General features: G+C 49.1%; 1 protein-coding gene across 1 annotated transcript; it reads left to right on the top strand.

The window, feature by feature from the left end:
- On the top strand, window positions 1-26018 carry TRIB2 (tribbles pseudokinase 2). Its single transcript, XM_046663497.1, has 3 exons — window positions 1-1717; window positions 6483-6775; window positions 23612-26018. The coding sequence occupies exons 1-3, from the start codon at window positions 1448-1450 to the stop codon at window positions 24078-24080; spliced, it is 1032 nt and encodes a 343-aa protein (XP_046519453.1). The 5' UTR covers window positions 1-1447; the 3' UTR covers window positions 24081-26018.
- Window positions 26019-26035: the final 17 nt, after the last annotated feature.

Below are 26035 nucleotides of genomic sequence, written 5' to 3'. Positions count from 1 at the left end.
GCGGGGCCGGCTCTGGGCTGAGCCAGTCGCGGTGCCGTGGGGGGGGGGCGGAGGCTCCGTGGAAATGTGTCGGTGACATTGAATGGGGAGACCGAGCGCGAGCGAGGCGCGCGCGCGCACACACGCGCACACACGGCCCCGCTCGCTCCGAGATCCCCGGCCACGTAAGTAACTATTAATACCGCCTCGCCGGGAGATGCGGGCGTGCTGAGCTCGGGGATTGGCCTCGGGCACCGTCGGCCATCCCCTTCAATTTTAAATACACATTCCTCTTACCTCTGGAGGGAGGGGAAGAAAAAAATAAAAGAAGAAGAAGAAAAGCCGTCAATTTTCTCCAAAACAAACCCCGCCAGGCAATTTGGGTTTAGGGTAGGGAGAGACGGAGTGGTTGCAAATATTCCAAGGCAAGATCCAGTTATCCAGCTGGGAAGAAACGCCGCGGGTTGGCTGGGCTCGGGGCGCATCTCCTTCCAGCGCCCGGAGGACCCCCGGAAGCTTGTGCCAGGGAAATCGGAGACCACTGATCTGCCCTCGTCCCTGCCCGCGCTTCTCGCTTTATTCGGAGGACGATCTGGAGTGCGAGCGAGCGGCGACAGCATGAGCCTGTGCTGACCTCCGCCTGGCGGGCCAAGCCCTGGGCTTTGTCGCGGTACCTGCGCCCTGCCCGCGCCGCAACTCTGTGCCTAGCTTTTGCAATCTTTTGTTGGCAGCGCTGACCGCTCTAAGTTAAATGCTCCCTTGCTATTTTTTTTGTCTGTTTGTTTAAATTTTGGAGAGCTCTTGAGATCTTGGAAAAGCCTCAGACGCCATCTACAGTTAAAACGTAGGTAACTACCCTTTTCGGCACCCCCCCCTTCCACGCCCCCCACCCTTTCCACCAAAAAAGGGGGTGCAGCGCGGATTCTGTCTGCCGTGCGGCGCGAGCCGGTAGACCCGTGCTTATTTCCTTTTTCTTTTTGTTTGGTTTCTAACGCGCTGAGACCAAGCCGCCGCCGTGCGCTCCCCGAAGATTGCACAAACTACAGCAGGGCTCCACCGCCCCGTCTGCGATTCGGCAGCCTGCGTGGGGATCGCTTCAGGAGACCGGGCGCTGCAGCTCCCCACCTTAGCAATCCGGTTACTCGTCTAGATCCAGATTGGAAAAAGAGAGAGAGAGAGAGAGAGAAACTAAAAGTGCGGAGATTCTGCAAATCGCTGGCGGCTTTGGGGTAACAAAAGGACCTGAGCTGCTGCCGACCGAGTACCCCCGGGAACTGGGCTCGGAGCAGACAAGGTGCCCGGCGGCGCCCATTTGGGGGCTTCTAACTCTTTCCACGTAGCCCCTTTCCCGTCCCCTCCCCTCTCGTTCCCTTTTAAAATCCGTGGCACGGAGGCGCCTGCAGCCGCACTCGCCAGCGACTCATCTCTCCACCGGGTTTTTTGTTTGTCGAGTGCGACCCCCACACTCATGAACATACACAGGTCTACCCCCATCACAATAGCAAGATATGGGAGATCGCGGAACAAAACCCAGGATTTCGAAGAGTTGTCGTCTATAAGGTCTGCCGAGCCCAGCCAGAGTTTCAGCCCGAACCTCGGCTCTCCGAGCCCGCCCGAGACTCCGAACTTGTCGCATTGCGTTTCTTGCATCGGGAAATACTTATTGTTGGAACCTCTGGAGGGAGACCACGTTTTTCGTGCCGTGCATCTGCACAGTGGAGAGGAGCTGGTGTGCAAGGTAAAGAGCCCGGGATTTGGTTTTGCTTTTTGTCTTTTAAAAAGATTCCCCGGCCGTTTGGAGGGGGCTGGAGGGGGCGGGAGGTCGCCAAGCCCTGGAGTCTGGGGGAGGGAGATTCGCGGGATAATTATCTATGGCCTCGTTAAGTGGGTTTATTTATTTATTTGTGTCTGTTCGACTAGTTGCGAAGTTTTTAGAGCGTTGCAGACAATGGGGCGGGCTGCGGCGGGGGCGTTTTGGGGAGAGCCCGGGGTGGGGAGGGCGGCGGGACTGCGCGGGGGCCGCGGACACGCGTGCTCCCAAAGGCTCGTGGAGCTCCTCTGCGCGACGCCGGGTCCCCACAGGATCTCTGCCTGTGTCTAGCCCCCTCCCCTTCCAACCCTGAGTAGGGAATCCCCCGCTAATTTTAAGGCACTGATGACTTGGTTGCTTTCGCAGCCATTGTTCTTAGCAGCGTGCAGGTGTTAAACCTTTGTTCCGAAGGTGCCCTTTCAAAGAGACACACAAAGGTGTCCCCTCTGGCTGAGCCCGGGGGCCCAGCGCGGGGATGGAGTTTACACGGAGCTTTCTTCTGCCTGGAGCCTTGAAAGGAGGCTTGGGGGTGGAAATCAAAGCCGCCGGCGCACCTTTGGGTGTAGGAAATAGTGAATCCTTTGGGTCTTTCTCTCTTGTCTCCGGTTCTTCTCATCTCCAGACTTCCGTGCTTGGACACCGCCCCCACCCCCACTTTTGCCTCTTCGGTTAAGAGGCCAGCATTTGGAGCCCCAGGGGGATCGCCCTGCTAATACAGATGAGCACTTAAGTCTCTTTTTTGTGTTTGACCCTGAGCGGTGACTGGTTTGTGTATGTGTGAGTATGTCTGTGTCTTTGTGTGCACCCACAGGGACCCAGACAAGGAGATGAGCGGGGGAAGAGCAGCAAAAAAACCATGAATACAGTAGAGCATACCGCTACCCAGGAATCGGACAGAGATCGAGAATTCATTGTCACTTAATTTTAGATTTGCTCAGTGTTGGTTTTTTTTGGGGGGGGGGGGGAGGGGGGAGCAGGGGTGAGGACCCCTGCTGTCTTTGAAATGGGCGCCCTGCACAGCTGTGCTGCCAATAACGCTTCACACTTTCACCATTAACCACAGACTACTTTGTGGACTTACTTTATTTCATTGTAAAAAATAGGTTTTGTGGAGGTCTCCAGTCAGTTTTGCAATTGTTCAGTTCAGACCTCAGGGGAAAATCAGGGACTCTAAGTACTGCTCTCTGCTTGTACTAAGCATTCGGTATTTTGCATCTTCTCCAAGTTATTGCGACCCAGAGCAACTGTGCCCGGTTAACCAAAATTCAGTAGGCTATTCAGGGCCAGATTGAATTCTCAGAAGACCTACAACGTTGCACAATAGGGTAGTCATCCTTTGAAATGAATGAATTCCACAGAGCTGCCACTCTTCTATGAAATATGCACAATCACCCAGCAGTGAGTGTTTTCACTCCTTTTGCTCAACTTTAGTCCAGCATTTTAATATTTTTCAGAGGCTGGAGACGCTCCTAAGTAAAGGGACTCTGCCGCCGAATTCTGCAGGAGCATCTTGCTGTGATTTCTTTGTTTAAAGGCAGAGGTGACTCTGGCCCCTATTCTTTCTTTCTTCCTTCAGATTCTTTAAGACATTTCACTTTGGGCTGACCTTACCGTGTCATTCGTACACTTGCTCTCTGGCCTGAAACTGTACTTAATCTGCTGGTTTAGTTATTGCAAAGATTGAATCAGCCCCTCACCAATTACTGTGTGGCTGCAAGTGGATTTAAGTGCAGTATCATTGTTCTGTTTGACAGAGGTCATCCCTGCAAGACACAGAAGCTTCTGTTTTCCTGCCTCTTCACCAGAGGTGATGTGAGTGACTTATGCAAGCATTGTTGTTTATATCCTAGGAAGCTCCAAGTGGGTTTTAAAGGCTGCTTCTATGCACCACCAGATATATATTGTGGACTTTCAGTTTACTGCAAGGTTCAGTGAAATCGACACATTGAATCAAGTTCCTTCTGCGGTCTTAGAGGATAGAGTTCGTGTCTCCCAGCTCTGCGTTGACCCAAGGAAAAAGTCTTTGCAAAAACAGATCAAATGTAAAGATGCCACTTATAGAGGACTGTGTAGAGAATTCTATTGGACACTATTTGGATGGGGGGGGAGGGAGATCCGAGGGTCATTTAACCAAAATAATCAAGCCTGTTTATTGTCTCCATGTGCCTACTTTAAGCTAGGTAGATAAAGGAAGGGAGCTTCCGGGGCGGCGGGGGGGGGGGGGTCGGTAGCTTAGCATTTCATGGAAATGCTGGTAGCTACTGTGCAGATGGACATACTTACTATCTTGGCAGAATGGGCACTTTTTTTTTTTGCAAATGCTATTAATGCTGGCCTAATCTTACTGCCTTATCTGAACTGTCACATTATATAACTAAGGCTCCAAATTAAACATTTAAAAGAAGCTGGCAACCAGGCTTATGGTTTGATTTTGCACTTGAAGGTGATGGTTTAAATGCCAATTCAGGCCCATAAATGCCTGTTATAGCTACTAATAAAAGTTTGGTTCCTACCATTTGGGAAAACATAAGTACTTGCTTTATTTTTCATCCTCTGTCCACCATCTTGGAATCTGGTCTCTTCTACAAAGGGTATGGCTACATTTTGAAGCTGCCATGAATATGTTTGATTTTTTTTTTTAAATTTCTCTGTCCATTCAGTTCTTCAGCAGTGGGGCAGGATAATAGACTAAAGCTGCTAAGCAAAAATCACCTTTTGTTTTTTACAAATGCAACTCAAAACAGGAAGTGTATGATAAATTATCATCACTCCATGAGCACTGGCAACAGAGCTTCAGAACACATCATCCCTGTTACATAACGCGGCGTGTTTACATTAGCCACTGGCCACTGCAGAGCCTTTATGACTTTCTGTGAAATTTTTGAGGCTTTCCCGGTTTCTGCTGCCTGCAGCCTGGGTGTTAAAGTTGACTCAGGCATTTCAGATTCCTAATTGAACAGACCTCTGAGGTCACTGCTGGTAGGTCGTCATTTGACAGTATCGGGGTGTGATTTGTGGTCTCTGGAGATGTTGAAGCGTTCATTCTTAAATTCTAGGTTATAGTGGCAGCAGCTGTGCCGCTTTCCTGAGATGCCTCATTATGGTTCATTCAGAACGTTCCTTTGCTTCCTAGCCCAGAATTAGTGCCAGCCCTCCTGAGGTTCTTACTATCCCTGTTTGACTCACAGGTTTTTTGTTTTTTGAAGCTAAGGGTGACTTAACTCGTGGGTTCTTAAAGGGCAGCCTGTGTTCCTGGATGGGGTTTGGAAGGCCTGTGAATCCCTTTAAAGCTAATCCGATATTGTGTGTGCATTTGAGGATGGGCATGGTCAGTTAAGAGGGGACAGCGCTTTTATCAGATTCTCCTGTGGGATCCGCACCCAAAAAGGTTAACAGTGTTCTAAATCCAAGTCTTCAGTTTATGGGGTGGGGGGGGCACCTAAGTGTTCTCTCCACCTCATCCAGATTATCGGTTGCCGAGCCAGGATTAGAGCCTCGTTTGGGGATTTCTAGGCCAGCATTTTCCCCACCACACTGCAAAATGATGACCCAGAAGCCTATGTTCTAACTAATGAAAAAGAGATTTAAGAAACGAAATGATGGTGAACTGATAACGTGAATTGTATTGTTGTTAGAGCATTCCTGGCCTTAGATGCTTTCCAGCGAAGCGCCCCACGCCTGCCCCTGGCTCCTGCAGGCCCAGAATAGAGTCATCGCGCCCACATCCCCAGGCAGATAGTAAAACCACATTCCAAACCCAGGGATTTGTATTCCTGATTTCGTGGAGGTCTGGAAATGAATGAAAGCTTTTTCTTTTAACCTTAAAAATTCTCTGTAGTGTTAATTCCCGTTAGGTCTGTTTCAAAAAGGTATTGAGAGTGGATTTTCTTTTGAAACAACCCCACAATGAGGTGGCATTTCACAGGCTAATTTTGATTCATAGAAAATCATTGCATAACGGATTCATTGAGCCAGATCTCTGTGGAGGGAAGAGAGAAAGAAGCAGTCGGCTTTCCTAATAGGAAGGCCTGTGTCCTATTCCCAGCTCTGCCACTGGGGGCTTGATTTGACTTGTTCTCTGAGCCTCAATTTCCACATCTGTAAAATGAAGATGTTGAATTAGATACCCGTTAGTCAGAGCCTAGATATTTAATCTGTTAATTGCCAAGATGCTGTACAATGCTATACAACACAATTGTGCAACTCAAAATGTGTTGTGTGCAATTGGTATAGTTGTATAGTGTTGATGTACGTTTTTGTTCTTTTTTTTTTGAAAGTAAATAAGATGTTGTCTGTGTGTCTGGGGGTGGGTCACTTTCTCTCTGATTTTGCTTTAGTCCTGTAAGCAGAGATGACTGGGATAAAGAGAAAAAATAATAAAACTTACCATTTACGTACTGCATTCCATCCTGCAAAGCACTATTACCTTTATTTTCTCATGTAATCCTCCTAACACTGTGAGCCAAGTATCATTTGCCCATTTTACGCTTGAGGATTTGGAGGCTTGGAGAGGTCAAGTGACTTACTGAGTGCCACACAGCTGGTAGGAGGCAGGGCCAGTGTGGTCTGAGTCCAGGTTCAGCACACTTTCTGCCGTCTCAAGAGCGCGTGTCCGTGGGAGGTGTCTGCATTCTGGGATTTGGTTGTATAGAGGCATCTCTGACTCCTGGTCTTCCTGTCAATCCCGCCCCAGGTGTTTGATATCAGCTGCTACCAAGAGTCCCTGGCCCCGTGCTTCTGCCTGTCTGCCCACAGCAACATCAACCAAATCACCGAAATTATCCTGGGGGAGACCAAAGCCTATGTGTTCTTTGAGCGAAGCTATGGGGACATGCATTCCTTCGTCCGCACCTGCAAGAAGCTGAGGGAGGAGGAGGCAGCCAGACTGTTCTACCAGATCGCCTCGGCAGTGGCCCACTGCCACGACGGGGGGCTGGTGCTGCGGGACCTCAAGCTGCGGAAGTTCATCTTTAAGGACGAGGAAAGGTGAGTTGCATTCCTGTCCAGACCCGTGGACTCTAACAGGCTGCTCAGGGTGGTTGCTTGAAAGGTTCGCAGAGACTGTTTGCTGCTCTTGTCCAGGGGAGGGGAAGGAAGCGTGGAAGGACAAAGGGAGGCAATTATTGCAGTGTTTTAGGGGCCTTGGAAAACAAATCGCCACTACTCTAAAGGTGCTATCAAATGTTCAAAGGACAGGTGCCAGGATATTCTGTGACCCCATAATTGTTTCTGTTTTAGTCTTGTGAACTCTGAAGGTGCAGGACTGCGTGGCATTTTCAATGTGAATAAGGCAGGATTTTGAAAATCCTGCCTTCAGAACACTCAGTGCCTGGCATCAGTTATTTCTAATTCATTCATGCATTCATTCGTTCAGTAGATATTTCCTAAGTATACACTATGTGTTAATCACAATTCTCAGTACTGTGAATATCAAGATGCATTAGCTAGTCAGCTGACCTATAAAGGAGTGTTACAGGCTCCAAGTGAAGGTATGTGCTGGGTCAGGTGGGCACTGGGGGCTGGGAAGTCAGTTCTAACTAGGCTTGGAGAGTCAAGAACGTTCTTAGAGGAGAAGCGATTTTGGAGCCAAGACTCGAAAGATGAACGTGTTACAGGCGATGTGGGAAGGACTGGCGTTCCAGGTGAGGAAACTGCCAATGCAAATGCCTGGCAATGTGAAGGTGTCGGTTATTTTTGGAGACAGCTGGACAGGATGCTGGGCATCTGGGTTCTATTCCTGGTTCTTCCATTAACTCATTACCTTCTGTTTAGCAGACCCCACTGGGGTGCTGCTTTCTCCTCCAGCTGACTGTGATTGTAAAAACTCTTTCAAGCCACTTTGTTCTTTTTAAGAATCTGGTTTTTTAGACAGGTGGAGGCAACTGATTTATATTCATTGCTGACTATTCCCAGAGTTGCTCTGGAGTTTCTGCATACGTGATGTCATGGGATTCTCATGACTGCTTTGGGCATCCTCATCCCCTACTAAGAGAGCGGTTAGGGAAGTGGGGGGTTCATTGTCACAAAGCTGTTAAGGACCATCTAATGAGAAGTCTAGCGCACATCATTCATTTACTCACTCAGAGAGCAATTCTGGAGCACCTTTTATGTGTCTGGCACAGATCTCGCTCTCAAACCTTTCTGCCTGCCAGTGAGTTTGCGTCTATCCCAGTGGCCCATGATATTTTTAGGCTGCTGCTTATAGAATTCTGATGGCATCCCAATGAGAGCGATCTGGTGGTGTGTGCTTTGTTTTTTTCATCTTTGTGGTTTGAGCTAATTGGAAGTAAATATCTGGGAAGCATTTTGGGATTAGCAAAGGTGAAGGGCCCAGATGGAACAGTTGCAGGAGCATTTATAATCCAGCTGAGTATGCGAAGTGCAGAGGACCACCGGGTTTCTTAGACCCACAGGGGTTGGTTATTACTCCATATTTTTTCTCATAGAGGGGGATCATAGGCATCTGGGGCAGCTAATATCCTGGTCTTTGATCGTGGATGGCTTTTACCTTTATTAAAAACTGAAGAAGGGGGCTATTCCAAGATTGAGAGTGTGGGGCCGCGCTTGCCTTCTCTCTTCTTTGGCTAAGATGCTTCTGCCCTTGGAGCCCAGAGACCAGGTCCTTATCCTGGTTGTGCCTGCAGTACCCTCTGTGACCTTAGATTGGTCCCTTCCCCAGCCTCAAGTTCCTCTTTCTTGTATTGTCCTGGCTCTAAGGTCTCTGAGTTATAACATTTTTTAGGGATCTACTTTTTTGAATATTCTTGTTTGGAAGATAAATACATATCCGACCCCCAACAGAGTACTGACAAAGGTCCCTTGTTGTTCCTCTGTCTGTTCCACCTTTTGTGGAGATCTGGTAACTGGAACTGGAAAAAATTAGAGGTAATATTTGGTGACCTCCACGAGATCCTGCTGTGAGATTACCGTTTAACTTACTTCTCTCTACAAATTGGAGAGGTGAGTGTTATCATGTCCATTTATAGATGAGGGCTCAGAAATACTGCAAGAAGTCTCAAAGTTACAGACAGGAAAGAGCGGAAGTCAGGACAAGGTCGCTGTTAAGTTAGCTCTCAAGAAATCTGTATGCCTGACAGGGAGTCAGGACAACGAATGCCCGCTCTCACGGGGATCTGAGTTTTACAGCACTGTCCTTGACTGTGTCTCTCTGGGGAGGAATTTCAGGCTTCAGCAAGTATATTGTTGGCGTGTCCGGCAATAGCACACCCATGGTAAATACGTATCTGAGAAGTGAGTCAGAGTAGGGTGGACATCCCCAGGTCACAGAACATGGGAGCAGGAGTGGACTCTGGAGGGTCCTTGCTTCAGTCCTCTCATTTTGCTGCCAGGAAGCAGAATCCCAGAGGTGAGGCTACTTGCCCCAGTGCCCACGCTGGCTGGAAGCAAATCAGGGGTTGAGTGAGCCTCACGTTTGCTGGCAGAGGGCTTTTCCCCCAGGCCGGGCTGGTCCTTCACCAGAAGATGTGCACGAGTGCCCATGAGCACATCGTGGAAAAGCCAAAATACTTGTTGTCCCAGGGCCTGGGGAAAAAATGCCAAGATGTAAGGAGCTTCCAGAATGAGGACTGTGGGTCTCTGGAATTCAGTCTGGACTTAGGTTGAATTTTGCAAAAGAGTATGACGCTTTCTAGAAAGAACTAGAAAGAAGTATCCCATGTGAGTGTGAAACCAGAACAGTTCACTGGAGCAAAGATATCAAAGCTAAATCCTTTTTCATTTTAAGGAGCACTTTCCTTCTGGAAAGAAAACATAAGTGGCAGGGAACTGGGCATCCTGTGTCCCGGCAGATCTGGGAGCACCTGAGTCCCTGCCTCCCTGCTGTCCCAAGAGACCAGGAGGGAGCAGGAGAACCTCCCCCATCTGACTGGGGCGGTGACGGCTGCACAGGAGTTAAGTGCCCTTGCTCAAGGTCACCCAGCCAGTCTGCCAGTGGCCCTGGCCTGGAAATCCTGTCATGTCACTCCAGAGCTCTTTCTTTGCCCCACACCACGCTGCCGTCCCAGTGGACTTGCTGTTCGGAACATGACAAGTGTCTCTGTCTGGGCAGCTCTGAGAAGGTCGCTTCCGTTTTCAAGGACGTTCTAAATGTTCTCATCAGTAGCTGATAGGAACTTGTTTTTTCACCCAACTGTCAACTTTTTGTAAAAGGGGAATAATGCCTAGTAGCCTTTTTTCTTCTTGATTTTTGGGTTTTTTTTTTAAAGATTGGCACCTGGGCTAACAATCTTTTTTTTTTTTCTGCTTTATCTCCCCAAACGCCCCCCTGTACACAGTTGTATATCTTAGTTGCAGATCCTTCAAGTTGTGGGTGATTTTTGGCTTTTAACCTCTTGATTTCTGAGTGTGAGACTGGTTTTGTCACTCAACATCTTTCTCCCTCTGTGTGTCCAGCAGCCACTGAGTCGTAGGCAGACTCTCTCTGTTGATCTCTACAGTGGCCTGCAGCTTGCCCGTGTTTCCTGAGGGGAACAGGAGTCAACGGGCCCTGGGATCTCATTGGGGCTGTGCTGCTGGCAGCCCTCGCCTTCGATTTTAATCAATGGGACCTAATCAATAGGCATTTCAGTAGGACTAAAGCTTCCTTGTCTCCTGACATCATTGACAGTGTGAGGAAACAATGGATGGAATTTGAAAGGCTTTTGAAAGTTAAACCTTGGCGTCCATGTCTGTTTTCTGACCCTTTATGCATTGGTCCTGTGGGCGAAAACATAGAGGAGACTTTTGGAAGTAGTGCTGCTTTATTAAGCTTCAGATCACCTCTTTGCACATCACTCTTCTCTGTCTCAGGGATGTGCTTCTTGTTCCTTGATGATCTTGAAAGTGCTTGAAAGTATTACGCAGTGAAATTGGCCAAGCCCCACCTGGTTCAGAACAAGACCTGCCTATGGACAGAGTTCTTATGCATAGATTTTCAGTTCTGGACCCTCTGTAACTCCAAATCCATGGCCACCCATGAAAACATCCTTAGTGGAATTGTCAGCGCCATAAGTCACTTCCCACAAGTAGCTTTGCAGACAGTATACACAGATGACACCCAACCTTATGTTAGACCCAACACTAGTGTGCCTTCTGCTGCTGTTGGATTAGTAGCACCTCGGATTCTTCTACTTCTCTTTCTTCTCTTTTATTTTGAATTGGGTTCTAGATTCAAATTCTGGCTCTACCACTTATTAACTACCTGATCTTGGATAAGTCACTTAATGCTTCTGAGCGGCAGTTTCCTCAAAGCAGAAATAATTATTAGATCCTGTAGGGTGGTTGTGAAAGTTAAATGAGATGGTTCTGTGACTCATGGGGCAGGGCAGGCACTCCTAAATCAATATCTGGTCCAAGTCATTGATAAACTGGTACCATTACGAGTGAGCATTTCCCAGGGCTCTGGGTTCATAGAGAATGTGGTCCATCTCTTTGGCAGCCATTTCCAAAGTGGAGTGAAGAGTGGAGCCCTTGTGATGTAAGGGTTCAGATTTGAGCCACATCCTCTTCTCTCTTCTGTTTAGTTTTAATCACCAAATCAGCGTTAGGAGGGCAACTGACAGGTCAAGTACACATGTTGTGGAACCTGCAGCTCAGAAAGGTCAGAAAGTTGACAAGATGTACACAAGGGAAGGTGGATACAAGGCACATACGGGGAGCGAAGGATCCCACCCCCGAGCCTGGATCACCCGCAGTGTTTCTGCCCCTGGGCTGCTGCTTCTCCTCCATTCCTGTGGCTGTTTTTGTAGGGCAGGGCCTCAGTTCTTTTGTTTGCATTTTGAGGAAGTTAAACGGCTACCCTGATTGAACTCACCCTGGACACACCCTTTGCATCCACAGTTCCTGTAGTAAGATCTAAGATGCACTGTGCGATTAGGAGGGGCCCCCTCTGTGTTGGGGCCCTGAATCTGTTAGTAGGCAGTGCCCAAATCCCCAAAGGGTGTGCCCGTGTCCTCCATCCTCCCTCGCCCCGCTGTGGTATTACAGTTATCTGCCTGGTCAGCCCGTTCTCTGAGGCCAGTGCTTCAATCTGAGCCTCTAAGGGAAGGGCAGCTCTTGGGAGAAGGCCAGTTATTCCGATGTAGAGTCAGAGTCGATGTCTGGATTCCAGTCCCTGCTCCTGCACTTCATAGTAAACTTAACCTTGACAAGTTACCTAACCTCTTCTCTCTAGATTACATCTATAAAGTGGAGATAACAAGAAGACTTCCTTCATGGAATTAAATGAATTAATGCAAGCGAACCCAATGCTTGGCACATGCTGTCCTTCGCCTCCTCTGCACTTAGTGTCTGGTGCTCTGGGTGACACGGGGTTGGCTTGCTGACTCAGAATGTGAAGAGCCTTTTAAGCGGGTGCAACCTTGGGCTGCAGTCCTGGATGCCTACAGAAAGTGGGCGGGCCATTGTTCCTACAGCATCCCTGTTTTGCCAGCCTGATTTCCCTTTGCCCTGGGGACAAGGCTTCTTGCCACTCCCCACTCTCCACCCCCAGTCGCAGTTCAGTATTGACATTTCATTGCACAGAAATACCCCATGTGAACGGAGAAACATGCCTCTGTACATGTTTCTTCTTTGGTTAGAAGATCTTTATCTCTTGACGTCACAGGTTTCATTTCCTCTGCTTTGTGGAAGCTGAGCTGTGCCTGCTTCTGCAGGAGGGAAGCTGGGACCCCTTGTAGGAAGCCAGAGGCCTTGGGGCTTTCAGGGTAACACATGCCATCCGCCCAGGCACCAGACCTGTGCTCCTGCGGGTTGGACGTCTTCTCCTTCCCGCACCAGCCAAAGCCAGCACTCTCCTTAGGTATTAGCATCTGTTTGGTCTGTTCCTTTAGATCCTCATGTTGTTCCTGCCTCTGTTGAAGCTTCAACATCTAACAAAGTCTGGAGGGCAGGCATTGGAGCCCTGGGGACCCGACTCTGCTTTCTTTCATTAATAGCGATTTGTATTATTTTAAGTTGTAGGCTCATTGTATTTTTAGGAAAACACCTTTTTGCTTTGAAGGAGACAGAGCTCCTGGAATCCCCTTATTTATGTTGACCACTCTGATAGGCTGCAGGCACTGCCAACCTTTGGGTAAGACTCAGCCTCCCCTTCTCCCCGGGATGGGTACGTGACCCTCTTCCTGTAGCCCCCACACGTGCCTCTGTCACAGTGTGTCTCCCTTCTGTTCTAGTTGTCCCTGCCTGCGTCTCCGGGCTGACCTTGTCTCCTGCTGGACTGGGAGCTTCTTGGGGACAGAGTCTGTCTCATGTTCTCTGTTCCTGGAACATGGCGGGCATCGAATGAAGGAAAATCTCTTTTATTGAATAAGAGCAGCTCAGATTGCATTCTAATGACAGAATGAGAGAGGTGGGCATAGTGCAGATCATCAGTGTCCAGCTCATTGCCCAGAATGGGAGCCAGAAAGACTAAAACTTATGAATCTCCCTGGAAGACACCTTTGCAAAATTCCACATCAAGTGGGAAATTAACCCTCGTTCCCATTTCGATTTGATGATTTATGCAAAAATTACAATTATTTAAGACACTGTTATCAGTGCCGATGGTGGGGTGTGATTTCATTTATGAAAAGCTTCTCTAATCCCAGTGAGAGAGGAGAGCTTCCTCAGGGTTCTGTGCTTAGAAATAGACTCAGTAGTAGGTATCCTTCTGCAGGATTCCTGGCTGGGATGTTTACTGTTTGCATTTAATAAATTAGCTGATGGGCTGGACTGGGGGTCCTGACAAACAGAGCAGAGGGCTCAGCGGTAAAATTTTTGATTCCTCTGTGTGATCATTTGACCTTGGCCGGCCTTCTCGGACGTGGGTTGGAGATAATGAACTTAAATCTCCAGCACAGGGCCTGGTGCACTGCAGGGACTTAAAAAGACAGCTGTCATGACTGCCCTTGGTCATCATCTGTGGCTTTGAGCCTCATAATCCAACACCTGGAGATTCAGTTAATCATTCAACACATATTTATTGAGCACTTAGCATGTGCTGGGTACTATTCTAGGTGCTGGAGTTACTGCAATGCCAGATGAGACTCCAACTCTGCCCTCATGGCACTTACATTTTAGTGCGTCCAAATCATGTACCTGGCCCTGTTCTAACTACAATACTTAAATTAACTAATTTAATTCTGATTAACTACTATATTTAAATTTAGCAATTTAAACTCAATAAGTAAGGTTAGTTATCACCATTTTATGGGTGAGGCAATTGGGACTCAGGGTCTTGGAGCTCATCAGTGGCAGACCTGGGGTTTGTGCCTGGTGTGCCTGGCTCCTGAGCCTAGGCTTTTAGATACGATGTTGGCTCCAGGAAATAGATGCGAGGTAAAATACCACCCCTTGTTCCCACCCATAGAAAGAATTTTCTCATGCAATATGGCAACTAGTGTGCACCACGAGGACCAGACCAGTCAGAGTCCAGGTGAAGCTCAGTACTGGGTTTTCTCTGAGCAGCATGGCCTTGTAGGTGGGGCTACCAGTTAACCAACCCCACGAGCAGTCCTAGTATGTCTGTTGTTCCTTTTTTTATTTTTTTCCTGAGGAAGATTCACCCTGAGCTAACATCTGTGCCAATGTTCCTTCGTTTTGTTTGTGGGTTGCTGCTACAGCATGGCTGCTGACTAGTGGTGTAGGTCCATGCCCAGGAACCAATCCTGGGCCACCAAAGTGGAGCATGCCAAGCTCAACCACTAGGCCACAGGGCCAGCTCCCTGTTGTTCCATTTTATGATGTAGGTTTTGCTTCCTCTGCAGAACTGTGAGATGGGGTGCATTTATTTTTCTACCCCCCATGTCTAGCACAGGGCTCAGCATTGGACGTTCTTAGCAAATGTGTGACAATTGACTAAATGGGTGTGTGACTAGCCCTTTGTGTGCTAGAGGCATAAATGTTATAAGAAAAGTCCCCTAGATATATTTATGGTAGAAGGCAGTGGATGGAAACACATTTTAAATGTCCTTTACCCAGCCGTCTTGGGAGTTTCTCTAAACCATGGAATAGAGTCCAGCCCATGTGAAATTCTTTGGACTGTAGACATTGCAGTTCTTAAGCAGAATCAAATCACGCCTAGATGCCCTGAACTCTAGAAGCGTGTTGGAGCTGGGGGCATCTTAAACATGGGAGTCACATTCTCTTGCAAACATTTATTAAGCACCTATTATGCACTGTGCACAGTGCTAGCTACCAGGGGTGCAAGAATTAGTACCGGAGAGTCTGCCTAATGGAAGACACAGTGCAATGATTGTTTTTAACACCATGTGACAGAGGAAAGGTGTGCCTTAGAGAGCTGTCTGGGGGTGGGAAGAGTGGGTGAGGTATAGAGGGATTATGTGAGGGCAGAGATGGGCTCCTTTGGGGGCTTGGTCTGAGTGATGTAGAGGGATGGGGAGGGGTCCAGAAAGTGAGCAAAGGCCAGGAGGCCTGAATGAGCTGTGCGTAGGGAGGGACGTGCTGCAGGAGGGCACTCTCGGGGGACAGAGACAAGGCTAAAGAGGAAAGCAGGGGTCTAGGGTCTTGCGTACATGCCCGTGACCGTGACCTTGAACTTGACCTGAAGTCCAGGAGGAGGCATTGAAGGGTTCCTGTAGGCAGGGCAGGGGCTGGGCCAGATATCACTCTGGAAGTGTGTGTGAAGGAGGGACTGAGGATGGGCATCGACTTCAGGATGCTGAGGCTGAACCAGGAATGAGGCAGTGGGATTTGGGGGGGTGGGTCAGAGGGGGACCTAAACCAATCCCTTTTATCTTTACAGATAAGGAAATCAGAAGGGGAGATCTTTCCCCATCATCCTGCACTGTGTTAATGGCACTGTTGAGAGCAGAGCCAGGTTTTCTGACCCCTGATCGTTGTTCAGTAGGTGTCTGGGCCATCTTAGAGGATCCCCAGTTTTGACTCTGCCAAGTGGAGCATCCCTGTCTGGCCCAATGTGTGGACTGACTGCTCCCAGTGCTGCCTGAGTTGGTGAGGTCAGAGAGACAGACCTGAGCCCTGCTCCCACCCCTCCAGTGGGGCATCTATAAGAATGTTCTGGACCCTGAATCAGCCTAAGCAGCGAGGCGGGAGCAGCACCTTGGGGTGCTGGGCGAATCAGGGCCGGATCCAGCATTGAACAGTAGATTGCCTGCAGAAGCCTTTCTGAGAGGCCGAATCGATGGATGATTGATACGGGGTCGGGGGATCCTTCGGGAGACAGGTCTAAATGCTGGGGAGCAAGAGGTGAATGGAGTTATTGACGAGGAGTCGGAGCTGCATCGTCTTTCTGGGGTTTCCCTGTCTGTTCCTATGGAGACGGCAGGCGGTACTGCGTGGTGTCTTCCTGCAGTGGGAAGGCGAGTTGGGGGTGGAATGGCTTCCCCCGTCCTCCCGGTGGCCACGATGAGTCAGGGCACGAATGTATGCAGGCAGTGCAGGCTTTTCCATTGTGCTTTTCCACAGTAGCTTTTCCTAGCAAGTTACTTCATCTTTCTAAGCTGCAATTTTCTTGTACATCAAAACTGTGTGGGAACCCCTGCCTCCCAGACCAGGTAGTATGTAAGGTAGTGAGAAGATGTACCACCTCGTTGAACTAACCAGCCCCTCCCCTGTGGCCCCCTCCCTATAGACACTACTTACCCTGCCTGGAAACCTTTCCCTTACTGGTTTACTCACTGCTCTCCCTGCTCATTTGTGAGCAGCTTGACCTAGGTGTCATGTCTGTTCACTGAATCTACAGGACCTGGTGCAACGGTGGCTCTCAGAGGTGACTGCTGGAAAAATCTATGCACATAGGAAACAGAGAATTAAGGGAGTGATGATTTATTTGGTAGAGTTCAGTGGTCTGTGGCATCCCAGAGGTGGCTGCCAGGTCAGGGGTCCCAGGTGGGACCCTTGCTTGCACGGCTGGACTGGCAGCCAAGGGTAGCTTTGCAGTAGAGCAGAGGAAGGCCAGACCTGGCTGCATTTGTCCTTTCTCACTTGACCCTTTGCCTGCTTGGACCCACCCCACAGAATGGCCTTCAGTGACTTTTCTGGGTTCCACTGACCTCAGGCCACCGGACTTCCCGTCCTGGCCAGGCCCACTCCGCCTGGCTGAACTCCCAGCCTGGCCTCACCCTGGCCCACCCTGTCCTGATCTCTTCCTGCCGAAAGCCCAGGGCGGTGTTTAAAGGTTTAAAAGCAAAACTTGATTTGCTTGAGTAGGCCATTTTTGAGATTTTGGATGAAGCACTAAATTGGGAGTTTGGAAATCTGGGTTCGAATCCCAGCTCTGCCATTCGCTTGCTAGGTGGCTTTGGACAGGTCACATCCACTCATGTACCTCAGTTTCTTCATCTAGTAAATGGGCAGGTCCAGCCATCTCTCTCCACCTCATGAGCCACAGCAATTAGATCTCGTATGTGATGGTTTGGTATGTGATCTGGTGCTGAATAAACCTGGGGCCATGTTTGTGTACATAACCCCACCGTCTCCCTTTAAAAGTTTCTCTTTCAGTAAGTCTGTGATGTTGGTGCCAGGATGTTTTTCAAGGGGGTGCTAGTGTCAGAATCCTCCTGATGTGGGTTCCAGCTCAATTTTTGTAGTTACCCTGTGTATGATCTAGCACATTTAATCCTCTGTGTCTCAGTTTCTTTATTTGTTAGGAAGTATGCACATCTCATAATACTTGGCTTTCTGTTTTGTTATGAGAAATAGAGATGTAGACTGTGAAAATCCCAGCATTTAGCTGATTCATGGTTGGTATTGTTGTTGTTACTATAATTATTATTATTATGGTTATGAGGATGTCATCTCGGAAGTGTTGCAATCCCTATAGCTTAAGAATTAAAGAAAACTTAAAATCAGGAATTTTGAAGCTAGAAGAGCCCTTTTCAGGCCAGGTAGCCATTTGTTCTCATTTTACAGAAGGAAAACCGAGGCTGAAAAAGCCTGTGGTCACACTGCCTGTTCAACTGAGTAGCTCCTAGGGAGCCGAGAGTGGGTGGGGCATCGGGGTTTTCAAGGCCAACGCACTGCTCAGCGGAGGCAGGGAGTGGAACCGAATCCTGCTGGCTTTGGCTTCCTCACCTGGCTCGCGATCTGATGACACAGGCCTGGCACGGGGCTGGGCCAGCACCGAAGACACAGGCTGCCCCCGTGTAGCCTTGTTCATTCACAGGTCGAAAGCAAAGCGGGCTGTTCCCTGCCTCTGCCAGGCACAGGTTGCAAAACGCATGCAGGGATGCAGCTTCTCCGCCAAATTAATCCTGCCTGGGCTCGTGGCTCTTTCCCCTGAGAAGCTGCGGGTGATAATCATGGTCCTTTATAGCTTTTCGGTCACAAGATCTCCACCACTGCCCTGTCACTTTTGGGAATCTCTATTCTTCATGGACCACCTCTAGACCCACCACCTCCACGAAGCCCACCCTGATTACCTTAGTCAGGATTAAATAAAGTGAGCAGGAGTAAGGTGGGCACATATTTGGGGGGAAGAACATTCCAGGCTGGGGGTGGTGGGGGGAGTGGGAGACAAAGACAAAGGGCCCAGGAAGGAATGTGGGCACAGAATTCACATCTGCTTTGGTCTGGATGTGACCTTTGCTCCTTCACCTGTCTTCCCCCCTAGGCTCCAGGGTTGAGGGTGGGGCCTGATCGTAATCGTAAGATCAATTAGAGTTGCCGTCATTTTTTGCACGTTTACTATGCTAGATTCTTCCATGCATACTGTACTTGCGTTGTTTCATTTAATCCTCACAAAACTGGGAAGGTGGGTGTTACTCGTCATGTCTGCGTCTCCAGTGCCAGGTTTAGGTGCTCAAATGATTAGCAGGACATTTGAATAACTAGGACCACCGATGCTCCTGTTGATTTTTATGAAAATTCCATTCCTTTGCCTAGAACTTCATAATCCCTGGACTGTTGAGGGGACGTCAGAAGTTGGAAGACTGTTCCTTTCTGCCCTCCTGTTCTGACACATCGGGGTGCTGTCCCAGGCATTCCCACATGCAACTCTCGAGAGGACAGGCCAGTGGCCCCCATTCCCAGGGGGGAAGCCAGGCCCGGAGACCTGCCGAGGGTCCCTGCAGTTGCATAGCAAGTCCATGGGGACTGGAGCTGGGACTCCAGCCCGGCCTCGGGTCCCCGACATGTGTGCGCCCTGCAAGGTCCTCGTTTAAAGACGTAATCCAGACCGCTTGCCTCGACCCTTGCCTACAAGTGATGTAAACAAGTTCAGGATGTTCCAAGAAGCAGGCGAGGTCAGAAGCGTGCCTGCGCACACTGCGTTTCCTCCCCATCTCTTTCTGGGCTTCTCTGTCCCTTTGCCCCTCCTTGCCCGAGATGCTTGTGCTCCCGTGTAGAAGCAGCAGGCTCCTGCCCTGAGGGCTGGCTCTCCTGGACCCCAGGTGCACGGGTGCTGCCCGCTTTGACGGAGCCTTGTTCCCTGAACCATCCTGGGTGTGGTTTCCTCCGTCAGGTGCTCAGGTGGGTGGGGGCAGGCCTGAGGGAAAGGCCAGACAAAGGTGGGCATTCAGCCCGCAGCTGGCCTCACTAACTGCTCAGCTTACTTACCCTTGCGGAGCTTTAGGCTCAGGGTCCGCACAAAGGAATGGTCATTCTTGCCTTGGAAGTTGATTCTGTGAACTTTAAAGAGAAAATATGTGTAAACAGCCAGCACACGTTTAGGTCCACAGATGATGTTGATATTTGGTGCTTAGTAATTTTGGGAGCCAGAATTTGAACCCAGGTCTCTGATTTCAAGGCTCTGAACTGGCCCGGTTTCTGTGTCTCTGCCCTGTCACGGCACACACTGAACCTTAAGTGACCAGCAGGTTCAGACCCCCCCACTGGAATCCCAGCCTCTAAAAGGAGGATGAAGTGGCAGATGGTGAGCTCTCGGGTAGCCGAACTGCAGCACGTGGAGTGGTCTTTTTTATTTCAGTGTCCGATTCATGAGGTATTTGCACAGCTGCTGAGTCCTCGTCCTGAGGTGGGGGAGGGGAGAGGCGAACTCCAGTGGGGGGGCTAAATGACAAGACAGAGCCCTTAACCATTCCCTAAGGCCCTTTTCGTGGTCTGGAGAAGGCTTCCAGGAAGAGGCGTTAGGTTGCAAGTGGGGTCAGTACAGCCTAGAGTTGAAGGCGTGGGAGGTACTAGGCGAAGGAGGGAGTCAGAATCTAGGGTTGTGACCTGGAAGCGGGTAAGAAGGAAAAATGGCTTTAGATTTGGCCTAGCGTAAAGAGCTGGAAGTGGTGAAGTCTGCCCCCTGAAAAGGCTGAATCCCGTCTACCTCCCGCCCTCACCCGCCCTACAGACAGGTGCCTGAGGCACTGCCATTTACCAGCCTGTCCTCCGTAGATCCTTCGCTGACCCCCACTTACTCCTGGCCAGGAAGGCAGCGCAGGGCCCTTGTTCCTTTGGAGGTGAGCTTTCTGAAGCTCTGAGGGATTAAAAGTGTGGCTGCCCTTTTGCTCTTGGGTTGAGTGTCTGCTCCGTGCCAGGTAGTGGTCTAGGAGCTGGAAGTATGGCAGGAAATGCAGGTGGGGTTCTCTACCTATGAAGTGACCTCCGCCACCTGCCCATGAGCTCCCGGAGGTGAGAATGAGGTGATCACCCTGAAATGACCACTGGAGTCATACGTAGAGTAAAAATGCAGAACTGCAGAAGTATACATGCTGGTGTTCCAGGAGGTGACAAGGGGGCTTGGGAGTGCTGGGGGGAGGTGCTGCTTTATACGGGATGCTCAGGCCAGGCGTCTTTACTGTAGTTCATTTGAGCAGAGACCCAAGAACAGTGAGCTCTGCACGGATCTGGGGGGACCATGTGCAAATGCCCCAGGAAGGACCAGTCAGTGCATTTGAGGAAGAGTGACGAGATTGGAATAGAGACACGGAGTGTGGCTGCAGATGTGGCTTTGAGGCCATGGGGGTCCGCTGTAGCCATGGTGAAGACGTTGACCCCCACTTCGATAAGCAAAGACACCACTGGGGGGTTTGGCAGAGGAACCCAACCCCAAACCTGAATCCTCTGATTCCAAGTATAGTGCTCATTCCCCTGGACTGTCCCTGTCACCCAGGTGGGAGGGCTCCTTATTTTTACTATTTCCACTGCTGTAATTATTCCCATAGCTGCTCTGCTGCCAAGATGGTGAACTTGGAGGTGAGGAGTCTGGCTGGCTCCGGAGGCCGGGCTGGAGCTGCTGCTGGAGGTGGCACAGGAAGCGGCTGAGAGAACCCACTTGTGCCTGCGGTTGGCACTCCCCTCCCCTCCACCCCGGGGTTTCACTGACTCACCTCCAGTCTCGGAACATCTAGTGAGGCTGGCGGGGGTCAGCCCCACCTGCCACCTTAGCTTCGAGAAAGCAAAAGGAAGAAAGAGATTTGTTTTTAACCAGCTCAATTCCAGATTAGCACTTCTAGACCCTTGCTATTTTTATAGCTGGTTCGCTCTAGGGGGAGGATAAGAGCATACATACTATAGATTATAATAGAATATGGGTGAATAAATAAAAAAGATGTGTTGCTATATGTTACAGAATGCCAAAATGTTAAAACTGGCAGAGACTTTAAAACTGTCTTATCCAGATGGATGCACAACAGTGTGAATGTACTTAATGCTGCTCAAATGTACACTTAAAAATGGTTAAAATGGTAAATTTTATCTTAGGTCTATTTTACCATACACAAAAAATTAAAAAGAAAAGAAAGACTGCCTTGTTCAACACTCCTCTATAAGTCTGAGAAACAGAGAGGTTGAGTGACTCACCCACAGCGACACAGCAGATGAGAGATGTCATATGGCCTGGAAACAGCTCTCCTAGCCCCCAGCCCAGCACCTTTTCCAGTGACCACAGTCATTTGTTGCTCATTGATGGAAATGAGTACAAGGAAGTAGTCACTTCTTGGTCTTTGGAACTCCTGTCATCCAGATAGGAGATCTTAGAATCCACTGAGGGTTTCAGCAGACTTTGCTGTAGGAGCCCCTAGCAACTCTCCTTTGATTAACTGGAGCGTCGCCTCGCTTCTGTAGCTCTCTGAGTAGCTGTGGTGATCACCCCAAAGGGGTAGGACCTGCGGTCGAGGGAGGAAGAGAAACAGCAGTGAAGGACCTGAGTCACAAGCTCTGACTTAGGACTAAAGCCTTCCTCTGGTTGTCCCAGCCCTGTCCTCTTCCCCGCTCATTGACACCTGGGGGCCAGCATTGACACCTGGGGGCTAGATGCTTTGATGTGCACTTTTGAGATGAAGGAACCAACTGATGTGCGTGATACGGACCTCGTTGGTGCCGTCTGCGAGGTCCTAACCCCTCTCTCCAGCCTGTGCTCCCTGCCTCGTGTCACCTTCGTGGCAAGCCTTAATCAGTGTGATGGAATGGGATTAACTGAGGTTACGGGCCTGGGGACTACTGGAAGTCTGCAGGGGGAGTGTTCTGGCTGGGGGAAGAGGAAGATTTCAGTGTTAAGCACTGAAAGGTAGTCGTTGCTAACTTTCCACTCAAGAAATGGCAGAGCAGGGAAACAGGAATTCTCAGGAGGCCCCTGGGCTAAGGGGAGAAAGCTGAGCTGGGAGCCTGGGGCACTGGGTTGGGGACAGCCGCACATCTTGAACAAGTCAGTTCATGTCCTGGTCCTCTGCTCTGTTTATTGGAAATTAGTTAATGAGAAGAATTCAACTCATTTCCGAAAGTATTTACTGAGCACTTACTTTGTTTTATACCCAGTGATGATATCCACCCTGCCCTGTAAAGGCGAGTGCTGGGTCCTAGGGACTCAGAGTTCACCGTGGAATTTCTCCGCCTCTTCTTCCCAGCACACCCGGGAGAGTCCTACACTCCTGTCAGACAGCTCCATGGGCCTTAAATGGCAGAGGGAAGACTGGGGACAAGGTAGTGAGTTGGAGAAGGATCTTGGGCTCGTGCTGCTATTCACACACACAGTCATGCACACACACACACACGTGAGAGATCAGAATCACAGAGGTGGTGGCACAGGTAGAGGATACAGGTGACCTAAGTCAGATAAGGAGCAAGTCAAGGGCCAGGCCCTGGGAGCGTGATGGGCAGGACAGGAGGCAGCTTCAACAGGAGATCTTGGAAAGCAGGTGGGCTTGCTATGAGGATGTTGACCTTGCAAGGACTAGGTGATGGAAGTTCACTTCCACTCGAACATTCCCCAGCTCTGCCTGTGTCCTAAGGTGAGGCCGCTTGGTACAGTGGAAGGAACAGCAGGGTTGACTTAGGAAGATGTGGGGGTCAGTCTTCTCTATTTCCCAGCTGAAAGGCTTTGGGCAAGTTACTCAGACTCTCTCAGCCTCAGTGTTCTTATCTGTAAAATGGGATAGTAAAATCCTTCGTGTCTAACAAAAGCACTGTCGTGTGGCCAGAATACAGTTGAGTCATGTGAAAGGTCTTTGCACACTGTGTTCTGTCGTGTTAGCCGGAAGTCGTGGCCGGAGCTTCTGTGAACCTCCCAGTTGGTTGGACGTGAATTCAAATTCTGTGAATCTCCATCATTACTCAGAAGTGACTTTGAGAAAATTACTTAATCTCTTGTTCCCTTATCACTAAGACAGGATGATAATTATGTTACTTACGGTTTGTTGGGTTGCTGAGTCCCCCAGTAGATTTGTTTGAGTCCCCCAGGAGATTGTTAGCTTGATGCAAAGTCCTCGTCAGTCTTGTTTACTCCTGTGGCCCCAGCCCTGGAACAGTGTTTGGAACCTAGACGGTGCTCAGTAAGTAATGTTGGGTAGGTAGGATGGATGAATGAATGAATGAATGAAGGGTCGTTGGAAACGTTATAGCGGGCGCTGTGATATGATGATGGGATTCCTATGTCTCAGAGCACCCTTGGGAGCTCATGTCTTCCTCCCTTTCTTGCAGGACTCGGGTCAAGCTGGAAAGCCTGGAAGATGCCTACATTCTGCGGGGAGACGATGACTCCCTCTCCGACAAGCACGGCTGCCCGGCGTACGTGAGCCCGGAGATCTTGAACACCAGTGGCAGCTACTCAGGCAAAGCAGCCGACGTGTGGAGCCTGGGAGTGATGCTGTACACCATGTTGGTAGGGCGGTACCCTTTCCATGACATTGAGCCCAGTTCCCTCTTCAGCAAGATCCGGCGTGGCCAGTTCAACATTCCAGAGACTCTGTCACCCAAGGCCAAGTGCCTCATCCGAAGCATCCTGCGGCGGGAGCCCTCAGAGCGGCTGACCTCGCAGGAAATTCTGGACCATCCTTGGTTTTCTACGGATTTTAGCGTCTCGAATTCAGGATATGGTGCTAAGGAAGTGTCTGATCAGCTGGTGCCGGATGTCAACATGGAAGAGAACTTGGACCCTTTCTTTAACTGAGCTCACGCCCCACAGAGACTTAGCAGGTACCAGGAGCGAGAGAGGGCAGTGCAAGGGACTTCTTCCAGGGAACACGTATCGCCTGACTTGGTAGCAAGAAAGACACTGACACTCACAAGTTTCTTGGTTCACAGAAGGAAAACCTTCAAGGAGCTGACTGAACATGTAGCATGGGGGCAAGAGATGTGGGATGGGGGTCGGGCTCTGGGGTCAGGTCAGATGACCAGGAGCCCCCTGGAGCTTCTCTTCCCTGACGAAGGCCCCGGGGACCACCCCTGTCAGTCGGGCCACTTCCACCTACCCCACTTTTCATTTTGTTCAAAAAATAGTCGTAGATCCTGACAGAATCAAAACTCTCTGCCTCAAACACACATCTTGGCATCGCACTGTTAGCATTTAACTTCTTGTCATGATTCAGGGAAGGTACAATTGGCCAAGGATATTTTTTTTTTCTTCTTTTTAAACAAGCCAACCACCTAGCTGATAATTAATGGGATTCACTTAAAAAAATTCGGTGCACACAGACTGACCTGAAACCTGGGTGCTAAACTAAAAGCAAACAAAAGTCTAGTTTGTGTCTCTTAATCACACTCTTCAACTCATTTCTTCTGAATAAACTCTTTAATCTCCTGGTCAGGAAATGACATGTTAATGCTTTGCTCCCTGAAGGGGAAAAAAATCTGTCCTTTAACAAGCTATTCTGTTTTGTGTCAATTGGTTTGTGGCAGGAAGCTATTAGAAGTCAGACTTCCAGATGCGTTACTGCTATCGTAGTTTAAAGAAAAAAGAAAGAGGAAGAAGAAAGGAAAGGAGAAATTCAACTCCTTGATTTTTTTCTTTTGAATGGTGAAGGTACGTTCCTGACGTTGGTCTTAGAGAGCTGATAGCAATGGTGTGAGATAGCAGGAAGCTCTGGGAGTCTGAAGCTTTGCAACACTCTGATCTCAACTCAACATTTTGTCTTTGTTTTATCGGAAACTAGTGAAACAAAGCAGGTTGTCCCACGTGTGTAACATACAGGGCAGCTATTTCGTTTTCTTTACGAAGAATGGTCCTTTTGACTTGGAAGGCCCTCTGGTTTGGACAAAAACCCTCAGTAGAGACAAGTGGGAAGGAAAATAAGCTGAAAGCTAGGATGATATAAATAAAAACAGCTCTCTATCCCAATATGCACCTTTGTATTTTCAAGAATCTTCTATTTATTAAGGAAAATGTCACATTGTGATGTATTAAGCCAGTACTTCAATTACGGGTTGACTTGGGATGACATGTTACATGCTGTAGTTAACATTTATATATTTTTTTCTTGTTTGAGTATCTCTGTCCCTGAAATAACCTTTTCTTTGGCTTTTCTAGATAGCTTTATTTGATTTCGAGTGGCAAGTGTTTTTTATTACGGCTTTTCTATTGCTGTATGATACAGAACTCTTTTGGCATAAATATTTGTGTTTCCAGTACCTCAGTTGTTTGGATTTACTGCCTGTATACGTTTTGTGAAATGGTCCTGTTTCTGGGTAGGTCACGCGTGGATGCTAGTGTGTAAATGTTACTTGAATCTGTGCTTCATTAGTCTGTGGCATGTATGTGCAGACCTTGGATGCTCTACGCCTGCTCGGCAGGAGCACGGCCTTCACCTTCCCAGGAGGGCGGCCTGACCGTTCATAGTCAGGAGACAAGGCGGCCACGGATGTGCCCTTGATTCTATTTTGATAACGGAAGATAGAAAGGAGAGAGGTTTTTTTACATTCTGAAGACGGTGCTGCGTCAAGAAGGACCCGTTTTTCTTCCCTCTCCCCTATTTTTTAAGTACCCTGCAGGAGGAAAGATGGATGACATGCATGGTGGGAATCTGTGGCCTCTGGTGCTTTGTCCTGTATTTGGTTTAATGTTTTTGTCCTAATCTCTTCAATCAATAAAATTGTGCGTATTTAACTAAAATTCTGGGGTCTGGCAAA

Source organism: Equus quagga, chromosome 5, assembly GCF_021613505.1.
Source record: "Equus quagga isolate Etosha38 chromosome 5, UCLA_HA_Equagga_1.0, whole genome shotgun sequence".
NCBI lineage: Eukaryota > Metazoa > Chordata > Mammalia > Perissodactyla > Equidae > Equus > Equus quagga.
Note: the sequence above shows the minus strand (reverse complement) of the source record. Positions and strands in the feature narration are given on the sequence as shown.

Coding starts and splice junctions, on each gene's coding strand:
- TRIB2 (XM_046663497.1), top strand. CDS start 1,448: ATGAACATACACAGGTCTACCCCCATCACAATAGCAAGATATGGGAGA. Junction 1,718..6,482: donor GAGAGGAGCTGGTGTGCAAG/GTAAAGAGCCCG, acceptor ATCCCGCCCCAG/GTGTTTGATATCAGCTGCTA. Junction 6,776..23,611: donor ATCTTTAAGGACGAGGAAAG/GTGAGTTGCATT, acceptor CCTTTCTTGCAG/GACTCGGGTCAAGCTGGAAA.